The sequence below is a fragment of the Ursus arctos genome, unplaced genomic scaffold (assembly GCF_023065955.2).
Source record: "Ursus arctos isolate Adak ecotype North America unplaced genomic scaffold, UrsArc2.0 scaffold_4, whole genome shotgun sequence".
Taxonomy (NCBI): Eukaryota; Metazoa; Chordata; class Mammalia; order Carnivora; family Ursidae; genus Ursus; species Ursus arctos.
In genome coordinates, this window is record NW_026623056.1 from 19,250,478 (window position 1) to 19,271,506 (window position 21,029).

A 21,029-nucleotide genomic window follows, 5' to 3' on the forward strand; every position below is an offset into this window, starting at 1 on the left:
ATTAATTAAGTTGCTCTTTGTGTTGATTGGGGTCCAGAAAGCACAGCCTGAGACCAGAACTTGGTGCGAGTGGTTAATGTGACAGGCGATCCCTGGGGGCGAGAACAGTTGGGTAAAGTGAGTCAGGGAGAGAAGAAAAGCCAGTGAACGGCGTGGCTTTGGCCTGCTGGTTTCCTGGCACTGATCTGCAGTGGGGGACGGAGGGGTGAGGGGCTTGGAGACCCTGCTTTAACACATCTTCACCCCAGCCTTGGAACAGAGATTGTGTAGCTAGGACCTTGGTTTTAAGGCTGCTTTTATTGGAAGAGAAGAAGTAGTATCCAGCGCTCCATTTGTAGGAGCTTCTGGGTGGCCTAGGGTTGGTCACCCTCCTGCCTGGGGCTCAGCCTTCTTCGTGCTCACTGACGGTCTTTCTACCCCAAATATCCAAATGGTTCCTATCAGGGCAGACCCCAGCATCCCACATGGACTGCGTGGGGCCTGAAGCCAAACAGGTTTTCACAGAAATTGTGAAACAAGCTGCCCCCTTAAAAACTTGTGTTTTTGTTCCAGTTCTTTTGACTCTACCCAGTTTGTCTGGTTTATTTATTTACTTACTCTTTGTCCTTTTGGCGCGAACTTTGCTCTACAGAATGGAGTTCTCAGGGGACCTAGCCCTGGACCTGAGCAGCAGCGGTTCTGGGCTTCCTACTCTTCTGCTTCTGAGCTCACTTTTTACAGGTAGCTGGCTCTTGAGATGGGGGCTGGATGTGAGTCCTGGGGAGAGCACTGGCCTCGCCCAGGGAGGTGCACAGAGCAGGGCTGGGGGTTACGTAACAGTAGAATGGTAAGAATGAGTGTCTATCTGGAATATCTAGGAGTGTATCTCTATATCTAAGAATGTACAGTGACAGGAATGTACGTCTGTGCCCGATCTGAATTCTTAAGTGACTATTGTGCTCTCTGAGGCCTGATATGCACACTTACTTGTAGATTTTTTTCGCCCTGTACTACTATCTATATATACTTCTATTTTGTTGCATTCCCAACATGTTTAAGAAAGGCCTTATGGAAACTTAACGAAGAAACGTGCAATGCAACGATAAGTACCAAACACTTCTGTTTGCTTGCCAAGTGCTGATTACCATCTTTAAACTCATTCAGTTCTCAGAGCAGCCCTGGGAGGTCAGGTGGTATTATTTTCACCACATTTTAGATGGAGAAAACGAGGTACGGAGCAGTGAAAGGCTTCCCCAGGCCAGCAAGGTAGAGAGGGGTGGGACTAGGACCCAGTCCGGGCAGGCCAGCTCTGCTCATGCTCTGAGCTAAAGGGATAAGCTGAGAAAAGTGGGACAGGGAAGGTAACGGTAGAAGCTTCTTCACAGATCTTTCTTGCTAGCCTGCAAATAAGGGTGGGCAGATTATAGGTATTTAATAGACGTCTTATTCGCTCTTGTAAAGACAACTATCTAATTCTGCTTTCTGTTGTAAGTAGCTGAGAGTATCCATAACGTGCAGTGTAGGGGCGGTGGTGAGGAGAACGTGCCCCTTCCATTGCATGCAGGGACAACGTGATCTTAACTCCTTCTCTCCCCACCAGGCTGATCTTATTTATTTATTTTTTTTAAGATTTATTTATTTGAGAAAGAGAAAGAGAGCTGCTGAGAGAATGAATGGGAAGAGGGGCAGAGGGAGAAGAAGACTCCCCACTGAGCAGGGACCACCCCCCTGCGGGATTCGATCCCACGGTGCTGGGATCATGACCTGCGCTGAAGGCAGACGCTTAACTGACTGAACCACCCAGGCGCCCCAGGCTGATCTTTTGCTGAGAAGTAATCCTAAGTGGAGCAGTAGTCCTTCCTAAAATACACCCAGCAGCCCCAGCCCAGAGAGCAGCATGAAGACCCCGCTCGGGGTCTTAGAGAAGCAGCATGAAGACCCCGCTCGGACCCCCCCCCAGATTGCTTCTTCTGCATTTTTTTTTTTAAGATTTTATTTATTTATTCGACAGAGATAGAGACAGCCAGCGAGAGAGGGAACACAAGCAGGGGGAGTGGGAGAGGAAGAAGCAGGCTCCTAGCGGAGGAGCCTGATGTGGAGCTCGATCCCATGACGCCGGGATCACTCCCTGAGCCGAAGGCAGACGCTTAACCGCTGTGCCACCCAGGCGCCCCTTCTTCTGCATTCTGTCTGTTTGTCTACCATTAGCAACCCATTCCTTCTTTAGACAAGCCCACACTTTCATGGGATTTAGTGCGGCCTCAGAGAAGACAGGTCATCCTCGAACCGAGAGGTGAAGCTGTGTCTGGCATCCCAACACAGCAGACACTCCAATCCTAGTATGCGTTTCTCCTTATTCTGAATCCCCAGTGCAGGGAAATGGGCTTAGGTTAGGGGTCATCGATCCTCACCGCTCCCCAGAGCAGCCACCTTAAAACTTTTCTGTATCTGTTCTGCGTCGACCTATAGAGTTTCTGCTAGTTGAAGAGGTGTTTAAAAATATAAGTAAAGTTATCGCTACGTTTGGGAGATTACATTTAGTTTTCTTTCTTGCTTTCTTTTTTTTTGAAGTAGCTTCATGCCCAGCATGGAGCCCAATGTGGGGCTTGAACTTATAACCCCGAGATCAAGACCTGAGCTGAGATCAAGAGTCGAATGCTTAACTGACTGAGCCACTCAGGCACCCTGGGACTACATTTCTTGCTTCTTGTTTCTCTCCTTTAACCAAACCAAATCCCTCCAGCCCCTTCCGCCCCTAAGCTAGAGCAACTATGGAAATAAATTTTCAAGTGGACAACTGCCATAAAGAGAAAAAGTTGATTCCTAAGGGCTTTCCGGCCTTCTCGCATATCCTATAGGTTTAATGCCAAGTTCCCATAATTATCTAAGTACACAAGAGTTTCCTACATTGTCTGTGTAGACATAGGTGCCCTCGAAGTGTAAAGGTATAAAAACAGAGCATTTGTATAAAGTAGAACATCCTGGGAGGAGGGAAGAAGGGGAGCATGTGAAAGTCTAGAAAGTCTGAGAAGACTTAGGCTGATCCTGTCTGGGATGTGGTAACCCTCGTGGCGCTTCCAAGGACATAGGTCCTGCTTGTCCTATCTCCCCCATTTGAGTTTAAAGTCCAGAGGGACTGCACTCACTTTCTAGAATCTCAGACTCAAAGTTAGAAGTGACTTAAGGGCATCTAGCTCCAGTCCCTCATCCCCTGAGTGGGAATTCTCTCTATCCTGGCCCCAAAACATGGCTCCCACACCTGCTTGCCTACACCCCGAAGATAATTTGCATGCCAATAGCAGAGTTAAATAATCCTTTCATTTAGCGTGGTGTCCTGCTCCACGACCCAGGAGATCTCACTAGACCAAATCACCGGGGCAGGTTTCCTCCCACCCTGGCTCCAGGGTGTCAGGCTAGACCCTGAAATACCGTCCTCAGCGTCTTCTCAGAGATGGAGGTGGGTTGACACATCACAGGTTTTGGAGCCCCCACAGGCCTGGGTTCGAGTCTCATCCGCCTACGCTGCTCAATGGCTGTGTGGCTTTGGGCAAGGTAATACACCTCTCTGTGCTATCCCTGTAGAAGACCAGGAATAATCCCCCCCGGGGGATGTGGTAAGGGGCCAGTGGGCGCACGAGAGCACCACGGGACACAGGCTCCCCAGCTACCTTCCCGTGTCTACATGAGAGTGTGAGCATGGGCGGCGGGGGGGGGGGGGGGGGGGGGGGGGGGGAGAAACGGCTTCTTAGTGGCATTTACCCCAGCGCCGAGCATAGTGCTTTGCCTGGTGTACAAATAAGAGAAAAATAAAATACCCAAGTCACTTATCAGTGCCTCCAAAATCTAGAACAGAGCTCTCTACTCAGATCTCTCTCTCTGAGAGGCCTGTTCACAAACTGGCAAAACTCTGCTGCCCTCTGTCTTCGAAACAAAGACCTGTTCTGTGCACTCAAACAGTCTGAAACGAAAGTGAAGAAGATAGCTGACGCGTTCCAGACCGAGAAACCGAAACTGAGGTGTTTTTTGCTTTTTTTCTTACCCCCCCCCCCCCCACCTTCCGGCTTGCTGAGCAAGGCTAAGTGGGACAAGGCTTAGTGGAAGCCACTAAGCATGGCTTCCCAGCTTCAGGGGAAGAAAACGGTTTTAGATGTCCGGACCTGGGAGCAGACATTTCAAGAGCTGATGCAGCAGGAGAAACCCCGGGCCAGATGGACCCTGAAGCTGGATGAGAGACTGGACCCGGACTGCCTCGCTGAAGGCTGGAAGCAGTACCAGCAGAAAGGATTTGGCAGGTGAGTGAGAGCTGGCCTCTCAGCAGACCTTCTCTGGCAAAAGGGGGATCAGCTTAGCAGCGACTGACTGATTCCTTTGAGAGCTTGTTAAAGGAACCAATGTCCCCAGGATCCCCATCCTTTTGTGGCCACAGAGCTCTCTCCATTTTTGCTTAGCCATACCACAAAAAGAAGAAGTTTCTTCTTTTGCTAGGTTTCCTCCCTAAACATTTCTGGAAGTTCTCAAGGAATGCTTCCATATTCCATACATCTGCCCTCCCGTTCTCTCACCACCTCCTGTTCCAGACTGCCTCTATCTAGAGACTTCTGCTATTTCCGCCCTCAGTCCTGACTTCTCCAGGCTGGCAGCCCTACTGGCCTGAGCACTAGCCAGGGATGAGGGCCTTCCTTAAAGCCCCAAGAATGGAGGGAAGCCATACAATCACTTTGAACATGACTTTGCTGAAGGCCTGGGGATAATAGAGGGAATGGTGCAGCAAAAAAGACATCTAAAACCCAGTTCCTGGAGTCCCTAAGTAATGCCCCTCCCCTATTGGCCATCCCCCCTTCCCCCCCCCCCCCGCCCGCCGCTTTCCCCCCCAGACAGCCTGCACCCAGCAGGGAGCAACTTCCTTGCCCAGGTTGGGGGCGGGGTAGGGGGGGGCGGTGAGAAATGTCGACCTAGGCACCTGATCTCCTTTTATGTGGCACATGGGGACCTTCACGCTCTACTTTCCACCTCACCTGTTGTCCTGCTTCCCTGTCTGCCCCACCCTGACTCCATCTGTCCTCTGTTCCAGCCTTATGGATTATGAGCCATGCCCCTGCTTTTTCAGACTTGTATTCCTTTATCATGATAATCTGCCTGTTTGGCAGGCCCTCTCCTCCCTCCCCAGTACTCATCCTTCAAGGACCAACTCAAGGGCCCCCTCCTCCTTAAAGCATTCCCTGGTCTTTCTAGGCAGAGTAAGTGTTCCTTCTACATTCCCATAAGATAATGGTTTTAAACATAGATATTTAAAAACAAGCTGTGTATCCCTTTATGACTCAGTTTCCTTATCTGGACACTGGGCTCAATAATGCCTCCCTCAGAGGGGAGATTTAAAGATGAAGTGGGATCACATTGCAGCCCCTAAGACAGTGCCTGCCTCAAAGTAGTTACTTTCTATGTTTTCTGTGGTCATGAGGAGGACCAAATTCGCTGGGAGATGGCAGGACTACTTTTCCCTCTGAGACATCCAGAGATGTTTTATTAGCAAACAGGCAAACTCGGGACCACGGAGGGTCAAAGCTCAGTGGATCACAGGAAGAGGCTTTATTTAAAATCACAATCCCTCTCATTCTTATTTGGCAATTTGTTAATATCCTATGCACCTTCTCGAATTGGAGGAGATCTTAGAGACCGAGACCAGGCCCACCCCCTCAGGTCGACGATCACCTGAAGGCACAACAGCCTTCTTCCTTCTGTCTGCAGGTTCCAGTGTTCCTCGTGCCGGCGAAATTGGGCTTCCGCTCAAGTGCATATCCTATGTCACATGCACCTGGAGCCCAAGAAGTCCCAGGGCCAGGTGATTATGCGGCTTTTTGCTCAGAGGTGCCAGAAGTGTTCCTGGTCTCGATTTGAGAATCCTGAGTTCTCCCCAGAGAGTGCCATGAGGATTCTGAAAAACGTGGTGCGGCGTATTCTGGAGAAATTCTACGGGAACGGCTTTAGGAAGTTTCCAGAGCTACCAGTCATCCGGGAGGTGCCTTTGGATGGGTCCCATGACACAAGCAACTGTGAAGCATGCACTCTGGGCTGCTGTTCATGGAGGTTACGAAACAACATGACAGAGCCATCAATAACCCTACCCTCCTATATGGAGGTTAGCAGTTCCTCATGTCACATTGGTGATGTGTCCGGCCAAAACCAGGAGTGTGGGTCTAACTATGTCTTTCAGGAGTCAGGGCCCAGCCCTACCACTGCTGAGACCCAAGCGCCTGGGGCAAACACTCAGCCCAAAGGGGAGACTAGTCTCCAGCCCACCCCAATGGCAGACAGGCAGGCCACACAGGGAAATTCACAATCCGCACAGGAGACAGCACCACAGACCCCCTGGAGGACATACTCTGAGGTTTTAAGGATGGCCCGCCAACAGTCTACACAGCAGTCATGCTCACAAGCCACATGGACCATGTCATACACTCAGACTAGTGGAAGAACAGCCCCCTCTACACTAGGGTCACCCCTACAGCTCACACGGAGGACGGCTGGGGGGTTTGTGATCCTCAGTAGAACCGAAGCTACCTGGCGACGTTCACCTCGATACTCTGTTCCAAACACCCGTCGCATATGCCCTCATTCAGTGCAACGAGATGTATTCTTTGACCCGGATGTATTTTTCTACTTCTGGATCTGTATTGTTTTGTTCTTTGTCTTTGTAGGCAAATACTCAGAAGCAGAAAGAGGGAAATAAGTTTGTCTTCTTTTCTTCTGTATTAATTCCATGGCAATCAATGAACTGGTTGCCATTTTATTGTGACACAGAGTAGGCTTTGAGATCAAGCACGGTCAAGTTTGTAAGAATAAACAGTAGTTTCCTAGGTCTCCTTAGCAGATAGTCTAAAACATAACCTGGCAGATAATGGACCAATAATAAATATTTGTTGAGTCACTAAAAGCTCTTCATTCATTCACCCACTCATTCATTTCTCTCTCTCTGTCTGTATCTTGACATATCCTCACAAGAACTGAGGGTCATGAGCATTATCAGAGAGTTATTGTGGTAGGCAGAATAATGGCCCCCCCAAAGATATCCATTCCCTATTTCTCAGAACCTGTGCATATGTTACTTTACATGGAAAAAGGACTTTGCAAATCTGATTAATTTAAGGATCTTGAGAAGAGGAGCTTATCCTGCATTATCAGGATGGACCCAATGTAATCACAATGGTCCTCATAGGAGAGAGGCAAGAGTGTCAAAGTGGGAAAAAGGAAATTCAATGATGACAGCAGAGCTTGGAATGATGGTCTTGGAAGATGGAGGAAGTGGCCATGAACCAAGGAACACAGACTCCTCTTAGAAGCTCATAAAGACAAAGAAATAGATTTTCCCCCAGAGCCTCCAAGAGAGACCAGCTCTGCTGACACACGACCTCAGCCCAGTGAGACTGATTTTAGACTTTGGACCTCCAGAACTGTAAGATAAGAAATTTGTGTTGTTTTAAGGCACCAAATTTGTGGTAACTTGTTACAACTAAAATAGGAAAGTAGTACAGCTATCAATATCAGCCCAAGGATCAGGCAATTATGTTTTAGGTATGCTTCAGTTTTAACCAAAAAAGAGAGATTAGAAATAGTGATAGGGCGATCCCCTCTTATTCTTCCTTCTCCCCTACTTAAATCTACCTAAATGCCCCCATCCAGAAGAGACTCCCTTCCATTTGGTGACCCCTGGAGCTGAGCTATCGTTTCACTTCTTCCAGCACTGGATGAGGAAGCATGCAAGAGCTTGCCAATCCTGAAACAGGGTGGTGCACGGCTGCATCGTTCACGCCCTATCTCCATGTCTGCCAGGCATTTCTACATGCCTCTCAAACCACAGTCACCATGTTTTAAACGAAGCTCATCAGCATCTCTGACTTCCCAGTCCTAATTTGACTCAGTCATCCAAGCTGGTCACCTTAGAGCCATCTTTAATTTCTTCTCCCTGTCGCCTACACTTACTGTCCCTTCTGTTGTCAAATTATCCCCTCTCTTCTAATCAGCCCTTCTCCCCAACCAGTCCAAGAGCTTAAATTACTGAGATAACTAGAGAATTTGGGTTTTACCCCATAGGCAATGAGGAGTCATTGCTAGCATTTGAGGAGATGGGCAATTTGAGTAGAATCACATGTTTAAAATATTATATATTTCTAGGAAAGAATAGAGAATAGAAAACGTGAGGAGTCTGACTTGAGATAGTATAGTGGTAAACACAGAGAGTGGTACCTACAGACAAGAAAGGTCTTGAAGGAATTTGAAAACAGTGAAACGTCAGCAGAAAACCTAAGGATAAAAGTATCTCTTTTTTTCTGGTGCTATCTTCTCTTTTCCTCTTAGGCTACTCTCACCATCGTGCTCCTTTTATTGGTACCTTTCCCCCAAATCACCCCCCTGACTCTCTGTATTCCTCCTGTTTTCATACCTTTTCAGGTGCTTCACAAAGAACATTGGCCTGGGCACTAGACACTTTATTTCTAGTCTGGTTATGCTGTAGAACCTGGGGCAAGTCATTATCTTTCCCTGGGCCTCAGTTTCTCCATCTGTAGAATAGGTTAATGTCTTCCAATTAAACATAGTGGATTGAACACCCACATTTCCCTCTGAGCTTCTTTGAAACCTTACTGAGTGACAGTGAAAGGGAGAAAAAAGGCATCAGTACACAAGGGTAAAGAGAATGGGCAGAAGCCAAAACTGATCGACTAGTGATAGATGACTAACTTAGCAGGGTAGAGAGATCTGGAATAGAAATTAGACAAGGGAAAACTGAGATGCAAAGCAATTCATGTGGCACAATTTCAGAAAGTTCAAAAACTTTGGCCAACTGTGGCTCTGAAGGTGGGTGCTGGGGCTGCGGAAGGAGGACTGGCTGAAAGCCTTTACAGCAAGGTTCTTTCCTCCACTCTTCTGTAGCCTGGTACCACTCTTTTTTTTTTTTTTTAATTTTTTTTTATTATATTATGTTAGTCACCATACAGTGCATCCCCGGTTTCCGATGTAAAGTTCGATGATTCATTAGTTGCGTATAACACCCAGTGCACCCTGCAATACATGCCCTCCTTACTACCCATCACCAGCCTATCCCATTCCCCCACCCCCACTCTTAACTGGCTCCAGGGAGAAGAATGGGGGTTTAGTCTCTGAAGACTTAGAGGGACTCTGGACTCAGGGACTTGGGTGATGTGAAGGGTAGGAGTGCCACCCGGCAATCAGAAAGATAGTACAGGTCCACATACGAACTCTTTGGACTCCCTACCCCACCACAAAACCTAGGAGCCATGCCAGCCTTCGATCTTACCCACCCACTCCTCAAATACACAGGAAAGTGGATGGGTCCTCTTTGGGAACACTTATGAGCTCAGGAGAAGAAACAATAAATATCTCCTTTAAAGGGTGATGGTGGGGGATGTTTCATCCAATGGAATGACTAGCTGAAGTAGATCCAAAGTGAATCCATCAGATACAAAAACCCTACAGAACTTCTAGTCAGCTCTTCGGTGTTAGACAGCTAATTTGGACAGACTGCCGAGGGATATCAAATATTTGAAATATCTCCAAATATGAAGGCAAAAAAAAAAAAAGATTAAAAAAAGTGGGGAGTCAAAGAAAACAGAGATAATTCAAGGATAAGAAAACAACCCAAAATATATTTCAAAAATAAAGCTCTGATTTATGCCTCAGAGAGGTAAGAGAAGGTAAGAGAGATAAGAGAGATAAGATTCACGAAACAAATTAGACCAATTCTCTGCAGCAAGCTCAGGTGAGGCGGCTAGCTTTGGCTGGAGGTGAGTCCTTGGGGGATCTCAGCTACAAGTCTTTAGCTGGCAATGCTCCTGAAAGCTGGGGGAATGAGTGTCCTGGTCCCAAAGGCAGGGATCTGGCGGAGGACCACAGCCTCTACTACGGTCATTATTTTATACCACGTTCAATCCACTTGCTTGGTATAAAATGTTCGGCAGGCAAACTGAGCTCCATCACTGCATCTGTCTTGGGGTGGCAACTAGATATGCACTATCTCCCTTTACTACCCACTCTCCATTCCCCTTACCCAGGCACCTCTGCTATTCAGATGGCTTACCTGATGGGGTTTTCCAGAACTTCATCCTTGAGGGGTGTGGGCCCTTGGTCACAAGGTCTTTCTCAGTCTGTGGCATCTGCATTTGTCCACCTGCTGTCAAAAGTGGACAGAAAAGTACCAAAAGAGGTCCCAATGGATCATTGGGTGCTAAATATATTCTTCCTGCCCCCACTGTGTAACAGGAGTCCTATTCTCTTCCGATGATCAGGAGAGTGACACTTTCTTGCCTGCTGTTCTCTTGGCAAAAAATCTGTGAAACAGCCAGCCATTGCTGGTCATGGGGTTCTTGCTGTGTTCCTTAATGGGAGCAGCCCCCACCGAGCATGGCGAGACCTATGGAGCCTTGTGTTGTGGTTGATGGGACACCTTGAAAATGGCACCTGATTTAATGTGAGTGATGGTAAACAGGGTCACCCCTACTTCCACCTCCTGATTTCCAGACCCATACACTCTGCCTGCTGGGACCACACACATAGTGGTCATTGATTCAGGATGTATACTATACGCTGGTGGATGGTGACTCATCTTTGCAAGGCAGCATCTCCAAGAGGAGACCAAGAGGTCTCCAATCTTTAAGAGACTATGTTATTGATCTGTCAGGCTGGCAGCTTCTGGGTGGTGCTGTATTTGATGAACCCAGGAAATTCCATGTCCTTATCACCTCTGCTGTAACTCTTTTGCTACAAATTTGGTCATTGATCTAATGTGATATTATGTGATGTGTGAGTTTGCTAGGGCTGTGAGAAAGATTCTGTTCTAGGCTCTCACCTACGATCTGGTGGTTTGCTGGCCATGTTTGGAGTTCCTTGGCTTGTAGAAGTGTCACCTTGATCTTTCCCTTCACTTTCACATGGTGTTCTTCACAAGTCATTTCTGTATCCAAATTTCCCCTTTATTTTATAAGGACTCCAGTATGACCTTATCTTAACTAATTACTGTCTATTTTCAGCTTTCACCACATAATTGAACTAAACCACTGGTGAACCAAGAGTGGCCTTTTCCTTCCACTGTTGACCAGTCCTAATTAACAGCTTCTCCCTGAACACGTCATCAGCTGTGAGCTGAGCGAGAGGCATTAGTGCACCCGTGGAGGTCAACCTGGGGGCTGGGCCACAACTTCACCCAGCTCCTTTGTATTCTCTGTCCCTAACTTGTACTCAATCCCAGGCTGCATCACTTCCATATTCTGATGGATTATGCTGAGCCTGCATATGATTAAATGGGCCTTTCAGAATCTAGGTCATGATGGGCATCTCTGGCCCCACCGTATTTTGATATCTCCCCATCAGGAGTTTTACCTCTATGTAGCCAACTGGCTTGTAGGAGTTGCTTTTTGAATGGCATGTAATTCTCTGCTACAGATGGCATGGCCTTGCTTCAGAACACAAGTGTTATAAATTGTATTTCTCCTACTGGGGATTGAGGTAAACACTGCATAGCATTACAGCTAACTCTAGTACCAAAGGATGTGCCAGATCACATGGGCCATGTGGCAGGGCATTGCATTGTGGGCCTGCTGCAGAGCCGTTTCCTGTTCTGGGTCCCACTCAAAGTTGGCAGCTTTCTCTATCCCGTGATAAATAAACCAGAGAAGTATGGACTACCAGGTATTGTGCTTCCTTTTAGTGGTGTGAGGGTCAAGATGCAATAATTTTCCCTTCATTCTGGAAGTGTTGTCGTGGCACGCTCCAAATTACCGTACCCCTAAAACCTTTACTGACTTCGCAGGGAATCTTTGTAGGATTCTGTAGGACTCCCACCTCTGGAAGGTGAGGTCTCCAATGCACTTGCCACTTCTTACTCCTCTGGTCTGATTAAAATGATATCATTGATGGAGTAAACCAATGCGATGCTCTGTAGAAAGTCCCAGATGGTTCAGACTGCAGATTGTATTATGACAGAGGTTGAGAGAATTGACATGGTCCTGGGACAAAAGTGTAAATGTAAGCTGCTATACTCTCTATGTGAAAAGTACTTCTGAGAAAGGATGAATTCATCAGATTAATGTCCATATAGCATGTCTCTGAAACTATAATTTGCTCTATCCAAAATATCTCTTCTGGCACAGTGGTTGTAACTGAGACCTCTACTTGGTTGCATCTCAGATAGTGCAATGTCATCCTCCAGGATTTGATTGGTTTCTCTAGGAGCCAGACTGGTGAATCAAATGAGGACAGGCTGGAGATCACCACTTCTTTGTCTTTTAGGTCTTAAGGGTGGTTCTAATCTCTACCATTCCCCCCGAGGTGTGATATTTTTGGGTTTTACGATACTGTTTTGAGGTTTTAGAAAGAGAGGTCCTCAGCTTTTTTCATTACAGTAGCTCTTACCCCACAGACTGAAGAACCAGTGAAGGGTTTTGGCATCTACCACCTGTGTCCATTGCAACGATCCACTCAGGGACTGGCGATGAGCTATGGGTGACCACTGGGTGAGCTGTGGATTCAGTGGGTCCATCGTGAGCCTGCCCTGAGCCAGGATTCAGCTTATTACTTGGCCCCCACATACTTCTACTCAAATAGCGGTCTGCGATTTATTTCAGATTCCTGAGGATCAGTATCAGTTCAGACCCTGGATCTAAAAGCCCCCAAAATGTCTGGATAGTTCCCTTCCCCCAGCATACAATTACCCAAATAAATGGCCATGCACCTCTTTGAGGAAGGATTGGGTATTTCGGCAGCATTCCTCCTTGGGAACCACCCTATCTTGCAGCCAATGAATTATGGGTCTGAAAAGTGGCTCAGATCTTCCTGAATAAAGAGTTCTGATTTTTTTTAATTGGTTCAGCTGGTTTCAGTCTCCTGATCATCCATTTGTGGTTTCTTTTGATTGTATAAACTGAGAAATACTCTTACTGGCTGTCCACCTACATGGAGATTAGGAAATAGATAAAACTAGTGGATTGGTCCAGAAGACCCAATATCCAAACAATAGGAGCTCCAGAAAGAAAAAAAAAAAAACAGAAATGAAAAGAAAAAAATAATGAAAGGATTACTTTAAAAACCTTTCTTAGAACCAAAGAACATGATCTCCCGATTGAGAGGGTCTACCCTAGGGCCCCCTACACAACGAATGCACAAGGTTCATATCTAGACATATTATTATGAAATTTCTAACACCAGATATATAAAAGACTCAAAAAGTTTTTGAGAGAAAAAGAAGATAAAAACCAAACGTATGAAGGACCTAGACTTATAATGATATTGGTCTTCCAGCATCTCAATATCTCTCTGAAGCATTCAAGCTTTTGTTCGTTTGCATGATGAGGGAGCAGAAGGCTAGCAGAGCACAAAGCACTAGCCAGACAGGCAACGGGCCCCCGCCTTATGGGTGAGATTTGCATGACGTTCATCCAGGAAGCTCCCAACTGTCTTAACGCATTGCCAGAGGGGAAAACAACCTTAACTTGACCATGGCAAGGCCTCTCATATCCTATAGGTCCTCTTTAGCATATGAAAGTTCTTTTGAAAACTTCCCTTTTCCTTACCTCCCCCAACTCCCAAGTATATAATCAGTCGCCCCTCACAACCCAGGTGCAACAGCTCTTTCTGCCCATGGGTCCTGTCCCTGTACTTTAATAAAACCATCTTTTTGCACCAAAGATGTCTCAAGAATTCTTGGCCGTTGGCTCTAGGGTGCACCCCACCGCACCTAACCTATATTCCAAAACCACATCATATGGCACCCGAATATGGGGTTTTTAATCTTTTCATCTAGACTCTTGAGTTTCGGTGCAAACTTGGTGAGTACTTTCTCTTCTCTTCCTTTACTTTCATTCCAGGGGCTTTTCAAGGACTACAGTCTCATTGGAACACTTTCGTTGATTCCTCCAGCCCGTGGCTACGCTATGGGGAGGAGAATGCCTGTCTTTTGGCTGGAAGTTAGTACCCTGGCTGGAATGTTAGTTAGACCCAGAAACTTGATGCCCTCTCTTTATTCCTGTTCTTACTCAAAGTTGTCTGTCTTGGGCACAGGACAAGCCACCTAAATCACCAAGACAGCTTCGAATCTTAAGACTCCTGTGTGAGGTTTCCTCCTCATTGGTCTAATGTGAGCCCCTCCACATCTCACGTCTAGCCACTTCTGGCCTCGAGACCTCCACTGGGAGCTGGCTGAAACCAGTACCCGACTGAATTAAAGCCCAACCTGGGACCATTTCCTAGGGAAGCTGGCTGTAAAGACTACATGCGTTGGAATGTTGCATTGAACCGTGATGGATTTCTGTCTTACTGTTTTCCCCTCAATATCCTCTACTAACTACTTAAATTACAAATTGGGTCATTTCCCCTTGTAAAACTTTTCTAGTATTCTCCATGGGTTAAAAATGGCAGAGCGATAATGCAGCTTTCAGGGCACTGGACGGCTTGGTGTGGTATTTCAGTCCATTTACCAGGCACCCATCTGTAGCATAGGATGCCAAGGGGAAGGGGAGACACCAGCATCCTTCCAGGACCTTTTATGGCAGAAATGCCTTCGTGATGTGGCAGGATGGTGATCAATAGCAGTTTTTTGCTTGAGGGATGCCTCTAGTCACTTTTGACACATGGAATCTCTGATGTATCCTCTGTGGGATGCCACCTGGGAGTTGGGGGGGATTTTGGTAATGGACCTTGTCTACTTTTCCAGGAGGATGGCCTCAGTAGGCTTCTGCTTCACTCCCCAAGGACTCTCCCTGGGGATACCTTTTTAACCCACTGGAAACAATTCAGGTTGCAAAACTTAGGAAAGGACTGATCTCCTGTAACACTGCATGACTTCATTGGGATCTATCAGATCTCTTCAGCAGCAAACAGGGCAAATAGAGGTACCCTAGGTCCATCCAGACTTTCAGGGCTCTAAATCAGGACCCAGACCTAAGGGCCTCTTGCAGAACGTGTTTGGCTAGTAAACTCCCCCTAACATATTGGATGATAATTATCTAAATAGGCCTCCTCTGAGTAACCAAGGTTGCTGGAGGAAACACAGGCCATCCCAGATGAAGGGAACTCTTGATTCTCTCTCCCCCCCCCCCTCATTCTTCTTCCTAATAGATGTGGGGGCTTCTCCCTCACTCACTTCCTGAGCTAATGGCTGTAACTGGAGCCAACTGTGGTTAGTCTACCTCAGGATGGGGACTTTAAGGAATATTCCCAAACAGCTACCAAAACTCTGTTTCAGGGAAATTCCCTGCCTTCTCCGGGTGGATATGGATTGCCTATTCCCCGTTGTTGGCAGGAAAACATGGCGTCTTCTCCTCTTGAAGCAGGAGAGCTGGGTTCTTGTCTCATGGAGTCAAAAGAATGAATCTCGAGGACAAAGGAGAATGAGTAAAGCAACAGAAGGATTAGGCAAGGATACAGAAAAAAGCTCTCAGGAGTGAGAGGGATCCTGACAGGTTTGCCACTGAGGGCTTTTAGGGCTGGCCTTTTATAGAAAGTTAACCAGGGAACTTAAATCTTTTTGACTTCTCTGCTGACAGCACCTTTGTGTAAGCAGGACTAGTATAACCTCTTTAATGGCTTACTTCTTTTTAGGGTCTATTTATTTTCTGTTGACCACAGGAGACTGTCATAAATACCTCCCCCCCCCTCCACACACACCTAGGGCAGGGTGGTCTAGAGTGTTCTCTTATCTCTGGTTCCCTTACACCTTCACATTTTTGGGATTTCTGTGAGCTTGATCATGGAGCTCCCTAAATATCTCTCCCTACTTAGCCCCGCCTGTCCCTTTCTCACTCTGTTGGAGATGATAAGCTCTGAACCCCGAACCCTTTCTCAGCCTACTGGCAGCACTTCACTTCTGCCTTCCCCTCCCCCTCCTCCTCTTTCTGCACCACCTTGGGTGTGGCCTGCATAACTGGCTTCTAGACGTCCTGGGTGCCTCCTGCACCATTGGCTCCTCCTCCTCCCCTTGCTAACAAGGAGCAAAGAAGAGTCCTCCAGGGACTTAACACCACCCACTCCAGATTTCCTCACCAGTGTCTCAGGGAAAAACTGATAATGGGGAGCAAACTGACTTTTAAAAGAGGATCCAGGTGGAATATAATTGAGTATTTAAACTAATTTAAGTTTGTTGGTTTAATTAAGATAGACATGTCTTTAGAGTTACCAGCATTAAATGTGAAACTTTTATTCTACCGAGGTTTACTTAAGGTCAAATAAGCTCTTGTTATCTTGGTTGCAATTTGTTAGCAAGAAGATGACCTGGGGCGCCTGGGTGGCTCAGTGGTTAAGCTGCTGCCCTTGGCTCAGGGCGTGATCCCAGAGTCCTGGGATCTAGCTCCACATTGGGCTCCCAGCTCTGCTGGGAGTCTGCTTCTTCCTCTCCCACTCCCCCCGCTTGTGTTCCTCTCTCGGTGGCTGTCTCTCTCTGTGTCAAATAAATAAATAAAATTAAAAAAAAAAAAAGAGACCTAAAATGATGGTTAATCTTGTCTGTCCCAAAGTTTTCACAAGTAATTGTTAAGATAGCTTTCAAAGTCTTTGGTAACCTGAAACTTTAAAGTTTTGCCTGGATGGTAAGTGGGATTAAATTCATTGGACATCTAGGTCTTTTCCAAAATAGGATAAAGTGCTAAAGCACTGAGTACTGACTGGGCGTAGGTTTGTGGTTTTGACTACTTATTGCAAAGAAACTAAGGATATTTGAGCCTGTTCGTAAACATGCTTTGTGCTTAACTGATTCACAAATTTGCTGTCTAAAAAGTTTTGGTCTAACAGTTCACAATTTGTTACTACTTAATTTTCACTGGAGACTACAGTTTCTAGGAGTGCAAAATTCTACTAAATGTAATTAATACTGAGGGAAATAAGGGAAATAACTCTGTATATAGAAAAGTAGGAGAGGGGCACCTAGGTGGCTCAGTCAGTTAAGCATCTGACTCTTGATTTTGCCTCAGGTCATGATCTCAGGGTCATGAGATCCAGCCCCACATTGGGCTCTGCGCTGGGCATGGAGTCTGCTTAAGATTCTCTCTCTTTCTATCTCTGCCCCTCCTCACCCCTGTGTTCTCTCTCTGTGTCTCTCAAAAAAAAAAAAAAAAAAAAGTAGGAGATATGTAAGAAAAATCTAAGGAATGCGAATACATTTTTATTGAAGGTAAAATAAGGTAATTTTGCCCTAAATAAGATGTTGTTTGGAGAGAAATGGGTTAGGACAAAATCTGAATGCAAAAGAAAGTTGTAGAAGGTTTGTGGAAGGAAATCTTTGAAAAGGAATTTTAGGTGTGGTCAGAACAGACTAAGATTAAAATAAAGGCATTTTAAAAGTACAGTGGTATAAGATTGCAAGTCGGTTCAAAAGAAAAAATTTTCTTGAATTATTGGTCTGCTCTTGATAAGAAAATGTAAACAAAGGTTTTTTCTGTTTTGTCTGCCCAGAAAACCAGTTTCTATGTTTCGTCTTTATCAGGTCTCCGATCACTTGGTTAAAACTTCTCAATATCAAAGTTGCTAAGTTTTGCTAACAACTATAACCCTACGTATTTGCTTTGGAATCTTTTATTGTCGCCTTGGTTCAACAAAAATAATGGAGTTTTGTAATGATCTGTAATCCTACTCAGGCACGTGCTTAAAAAAAAAAAAGACTTTCTGATGTTAAACAAACTTCCCAAGATTTAAACTGTAAATGAAGTCTCATTTGGCCTCATTAGGCCATTTGACTCATTAGGCCTTTTGATTTGGTATGTTAAGTTACTCCGGAAGTACTGTTAAACAAATGATAAGTCTTAGGTTAATATTTGGGTAAATGCTGTAAGTATTCTAGAGATGAGATGCTGTTCCTAAAGTTTATATGTTCTGGTGTAAGACCATCACTTAGTATTTTGATTATTGAAGTGTCATGTGTCACTGACTTAACCTTTCCTTGCCAGCTATATACCCTCTCAACTGATCTTTAACCATGTCCATTTTTGAGTCTTGTCATTTTTAGTTACTGTTCCATCTTTAAGGAGATTCATATAAGGGACTTTTAGGACAAATACAGGTATTCAATATCTTTAAGATTAAAACTGAAATGGGTAAGAATTTCCAGAATTAACTAAAGCTGCATTCAAACCGAACACGAATAGTAATATGGGACTAAGTGAATTGGGAAAAATGATTAAATCGTTTTTTTGCAACTCTTGGTTGAAACATTGCTTGTTCTCTGATATTTGTTCTTCCAGACTAAGGAAACTTTCTCTTAAGACATCAGTGATTTACGGAAATAATAATAAAACAAATTAAAGCATTTAACTTTTGTCTCTACCTGAACCCTCAAATTCAAAAGGTCTCCGTAAGTATTCTTTCTTCCATGACAGTCATAGTCATTTGCATGAGTTCAATAAGAATCTGTTCTCCTTGTAACAGGACACCATTGGAAACATTGGTTATTTTACCAAGGCTTTGACTGGAATGTCACATCTGAGAGAGACAGGCATAGACTCAGATATGACCAGACAGCTTTAAGGAATTGAGGTCGACTTTATGAAATATGGAGCCATAAAGCCCCTTGGAACTGTTGGCCTGATGCCTTGCTTACAGAGTTCCCAGCAGCCTTCCCAGGTGAGTAAAGAATGTCACTTCCTGGCAGGTGCAGGAAACTCAGGATATACAGGGGACCCCGTGAAGAGGAATCCGCAGGCATGTCTGATGGCAAGTACTTGGCTTGGCTTCTGGCCTGGAAAGACTACTAACAGTTCAACCTGGAGATTCCTTATAAAAAGTTCTAGCAAAGCAGATTCTAAAAGATCTGTGTGATCACTCGTTCTTGCTGCGCTTATGTAAATAATTCGGCTAAGTCTGTTAAAAATTGAACTCGTTTTGCAAACAAATTAGTCTTGATTTGGCTATCTCTGGAAATGAGGGTTATTTTAGAGTGAAAAATCGTGTTTCAATAACCCGCCTTTGTAGATGTTAAATCCTAGTTTTGTTCTGAAATGTTGTTTACTTAAGCTAGACAACTTGAGGTAAACTTCAGAGAAATAGCTTTTCTATTTCTATACAATAGCTCATGTATAGGTAATCTTGATGCTTTTTATTCTGTGGGGATAATAACAGGACCCCAGGGGAATATGATTATTTTAACAACTGGAAAATGGGATTAATCCCCCAATAACTGTATAACTCAACTGTCACCTTGACTGATACCGTGTGGCTGGGATGATGAAAATTTCCTTAAAAGCTGGAGTGTACCTCTGGCTGTGGACTTGTGGGGATATTGGATAGCCCCACTTTCTTTATGATTGGGTTGGATGATGCCCCTGGGGATGCCCTTACCTCTTGAGACAAGACTCCTTGTAATTAGAATACGATAAGGTCGGACCTCAAACAAAAAGGGCTCCTTGATGGTTTCATCCCTCCTAGTCATATTGATCCTAGAAGCCCCCTCTATCGATGTACAATTGCAGACAAAAGTTTTAGCCAAGCGTACAGGGAGCCTCAAAGCTCACGATGGGACAATCCCTGACTGTAAGGATTTCACACCAATTCCAGAGGGTCTTAGAGACCAAAAGCCATGAATGGCTGATGGGAAGCCAACTTAATAAACACCAGGCAATGCTTACAGATAGGCCAGAAATAATACTTGAAACCTGTCAAACTTTAAATACAGCTACCCTTATGCCTGGACCTGACCATTGTACTCCAATGGAGCATAACTGTTCAGAGGTTATTGATCTTGTTTATCCCCACAGAATAAAAATATTTAAAAGATGCCCCTATTAAAAATGCAAATGACAGCTAGTTATTTAAATGGCAGTACTTCATGGCAAAGAGGGTAAGAAAACCTGGGTATGCTATCGTCAGTCTTAACTCAGTGTTGAAGCCAAAGCCCTGTCAGCAAACACGTCTGCCCCCAGAGCAGAGTTAATCGCACGCACCTGCACTTTGCAACTGGCAAAACCCTTAAAAATTAATCTATATATTGACTCCAAATATGCCTTCCTACTCCTATATGCCCATGGAGCAATTTAAAGAAAAGGGGATTATTATCAAGCCATAACTTCCCAGTCAAATGGACCTGAAATCATTATACAAATTCAAGGGATGGCCTTCCAAAACCCAATAGCCATGGATAATCCTGACTACACTTCAAGGAGGCCTAGTATTAAATGGCTGGCTCCTGGCTGGGACCCAGTGGCTATGTGGCTCTAACTTGTGGCCATGGCTTTCCCCAGGCTGCATAGGCTGCTGCACTCTGGGTTTTGCCTGGATGCACAGATGCATTTTTAAAACCGTTACCAACCCAGCCAACCTTCCAAATTTAAAACAATAGTGGACATGTTCTGCGTCTCACTGGTATGACCACCTAGCATCCATCTTTGTTACCTCTTTGAGACTGGAGGATGTTTGGCACATGGAAGCTCTTAATAAGTACACGGTCAAAGCCCTAAATAACACTCAAAATAACATTTCTCTATTAAATACTAATACTGTAAATACAAATATTTACAAAATAGAAAACTACAAAATACACAATTTACAAAATAGAATGGCATTAGAGGTTTTAACTGTTGCACAGAGTAGAACTTGCACTATCATCACAACAGAGCGCTATGTAGACATTCCAGATTACCACAAAAATATTTCTGGTTTCTACCTGACATAAACCAAATTGGTGCTTTAAACAATCTCTCTTTCCTTTAATGATTGGTTAAAACTGAACTGGAGGAAAATTATGGTCAGCTATTGAAGGTCTTTTATTCAGGCTTCTCTTTTAATAATATTAATGGTTCTTGTCATTTCCGGTGTCTCCCTGCCTAGTCTCCCTGCCTCCCAGCAAGACTCCTTCACTGCCATAACTTCTGGCTGACGGATGATCTTTTCTTTTTTTTTTTTTAAAAGATTTTATTTATTCGAGCGAGCGAGAGAGAAGCAGGAGAGGGGGGAGGGTCACAGGGAGAAGCGGACTCCCTGAGGAGCAGGGAGCCCACCCCACTCGGGGCTCGACCCCCAGGACTCCAGGACCATGACCTGAGCCAAAGGCAGACGCCTAACCGACT

The 21,029-nt window shown here is 45.2% G+C and overlaps 1 protein-coding gene across 2 annotated transcripts; it reads left to right on the forward strand.

Annotated features, from left to right (window-relative positions):
• Window positions 1-607: 607 nt before the first annotated feature.
• Window positions 608-6,910, forward strand: RTP4 (receptor transporter protein 4). Of its 2 annotated transcripts, XM_026496727.4 has the most exons (3): window positions 608-720; window positions 4,054-4,271; window positions 5,725-6,910. In XM_026496727.4, the coding sequence occupies exons 2-3, from the start codon at window positions 4,090-4,092 to the stop codon at window positions 6,704-6,706; spliced, it is 1,164 nt and encodes a 387-aa protein (XP_026352512.1). In that variant the 5' UTR covers window positions 608-720; window positions 4,054-4,089; the 3' UTR covers window positions 6,707-6,910. The 2 variants fall into 2 exon arrangements, with proteins under 2 accessions (XP_026352512.1, XP_048071076.1); XM_048215119.2 differs by having other exon boundaries at window positions 608-4,271.
• The last annotated feature ends 14,119 nt before the right edge of the window (window positions 6,911-21,029 follow it).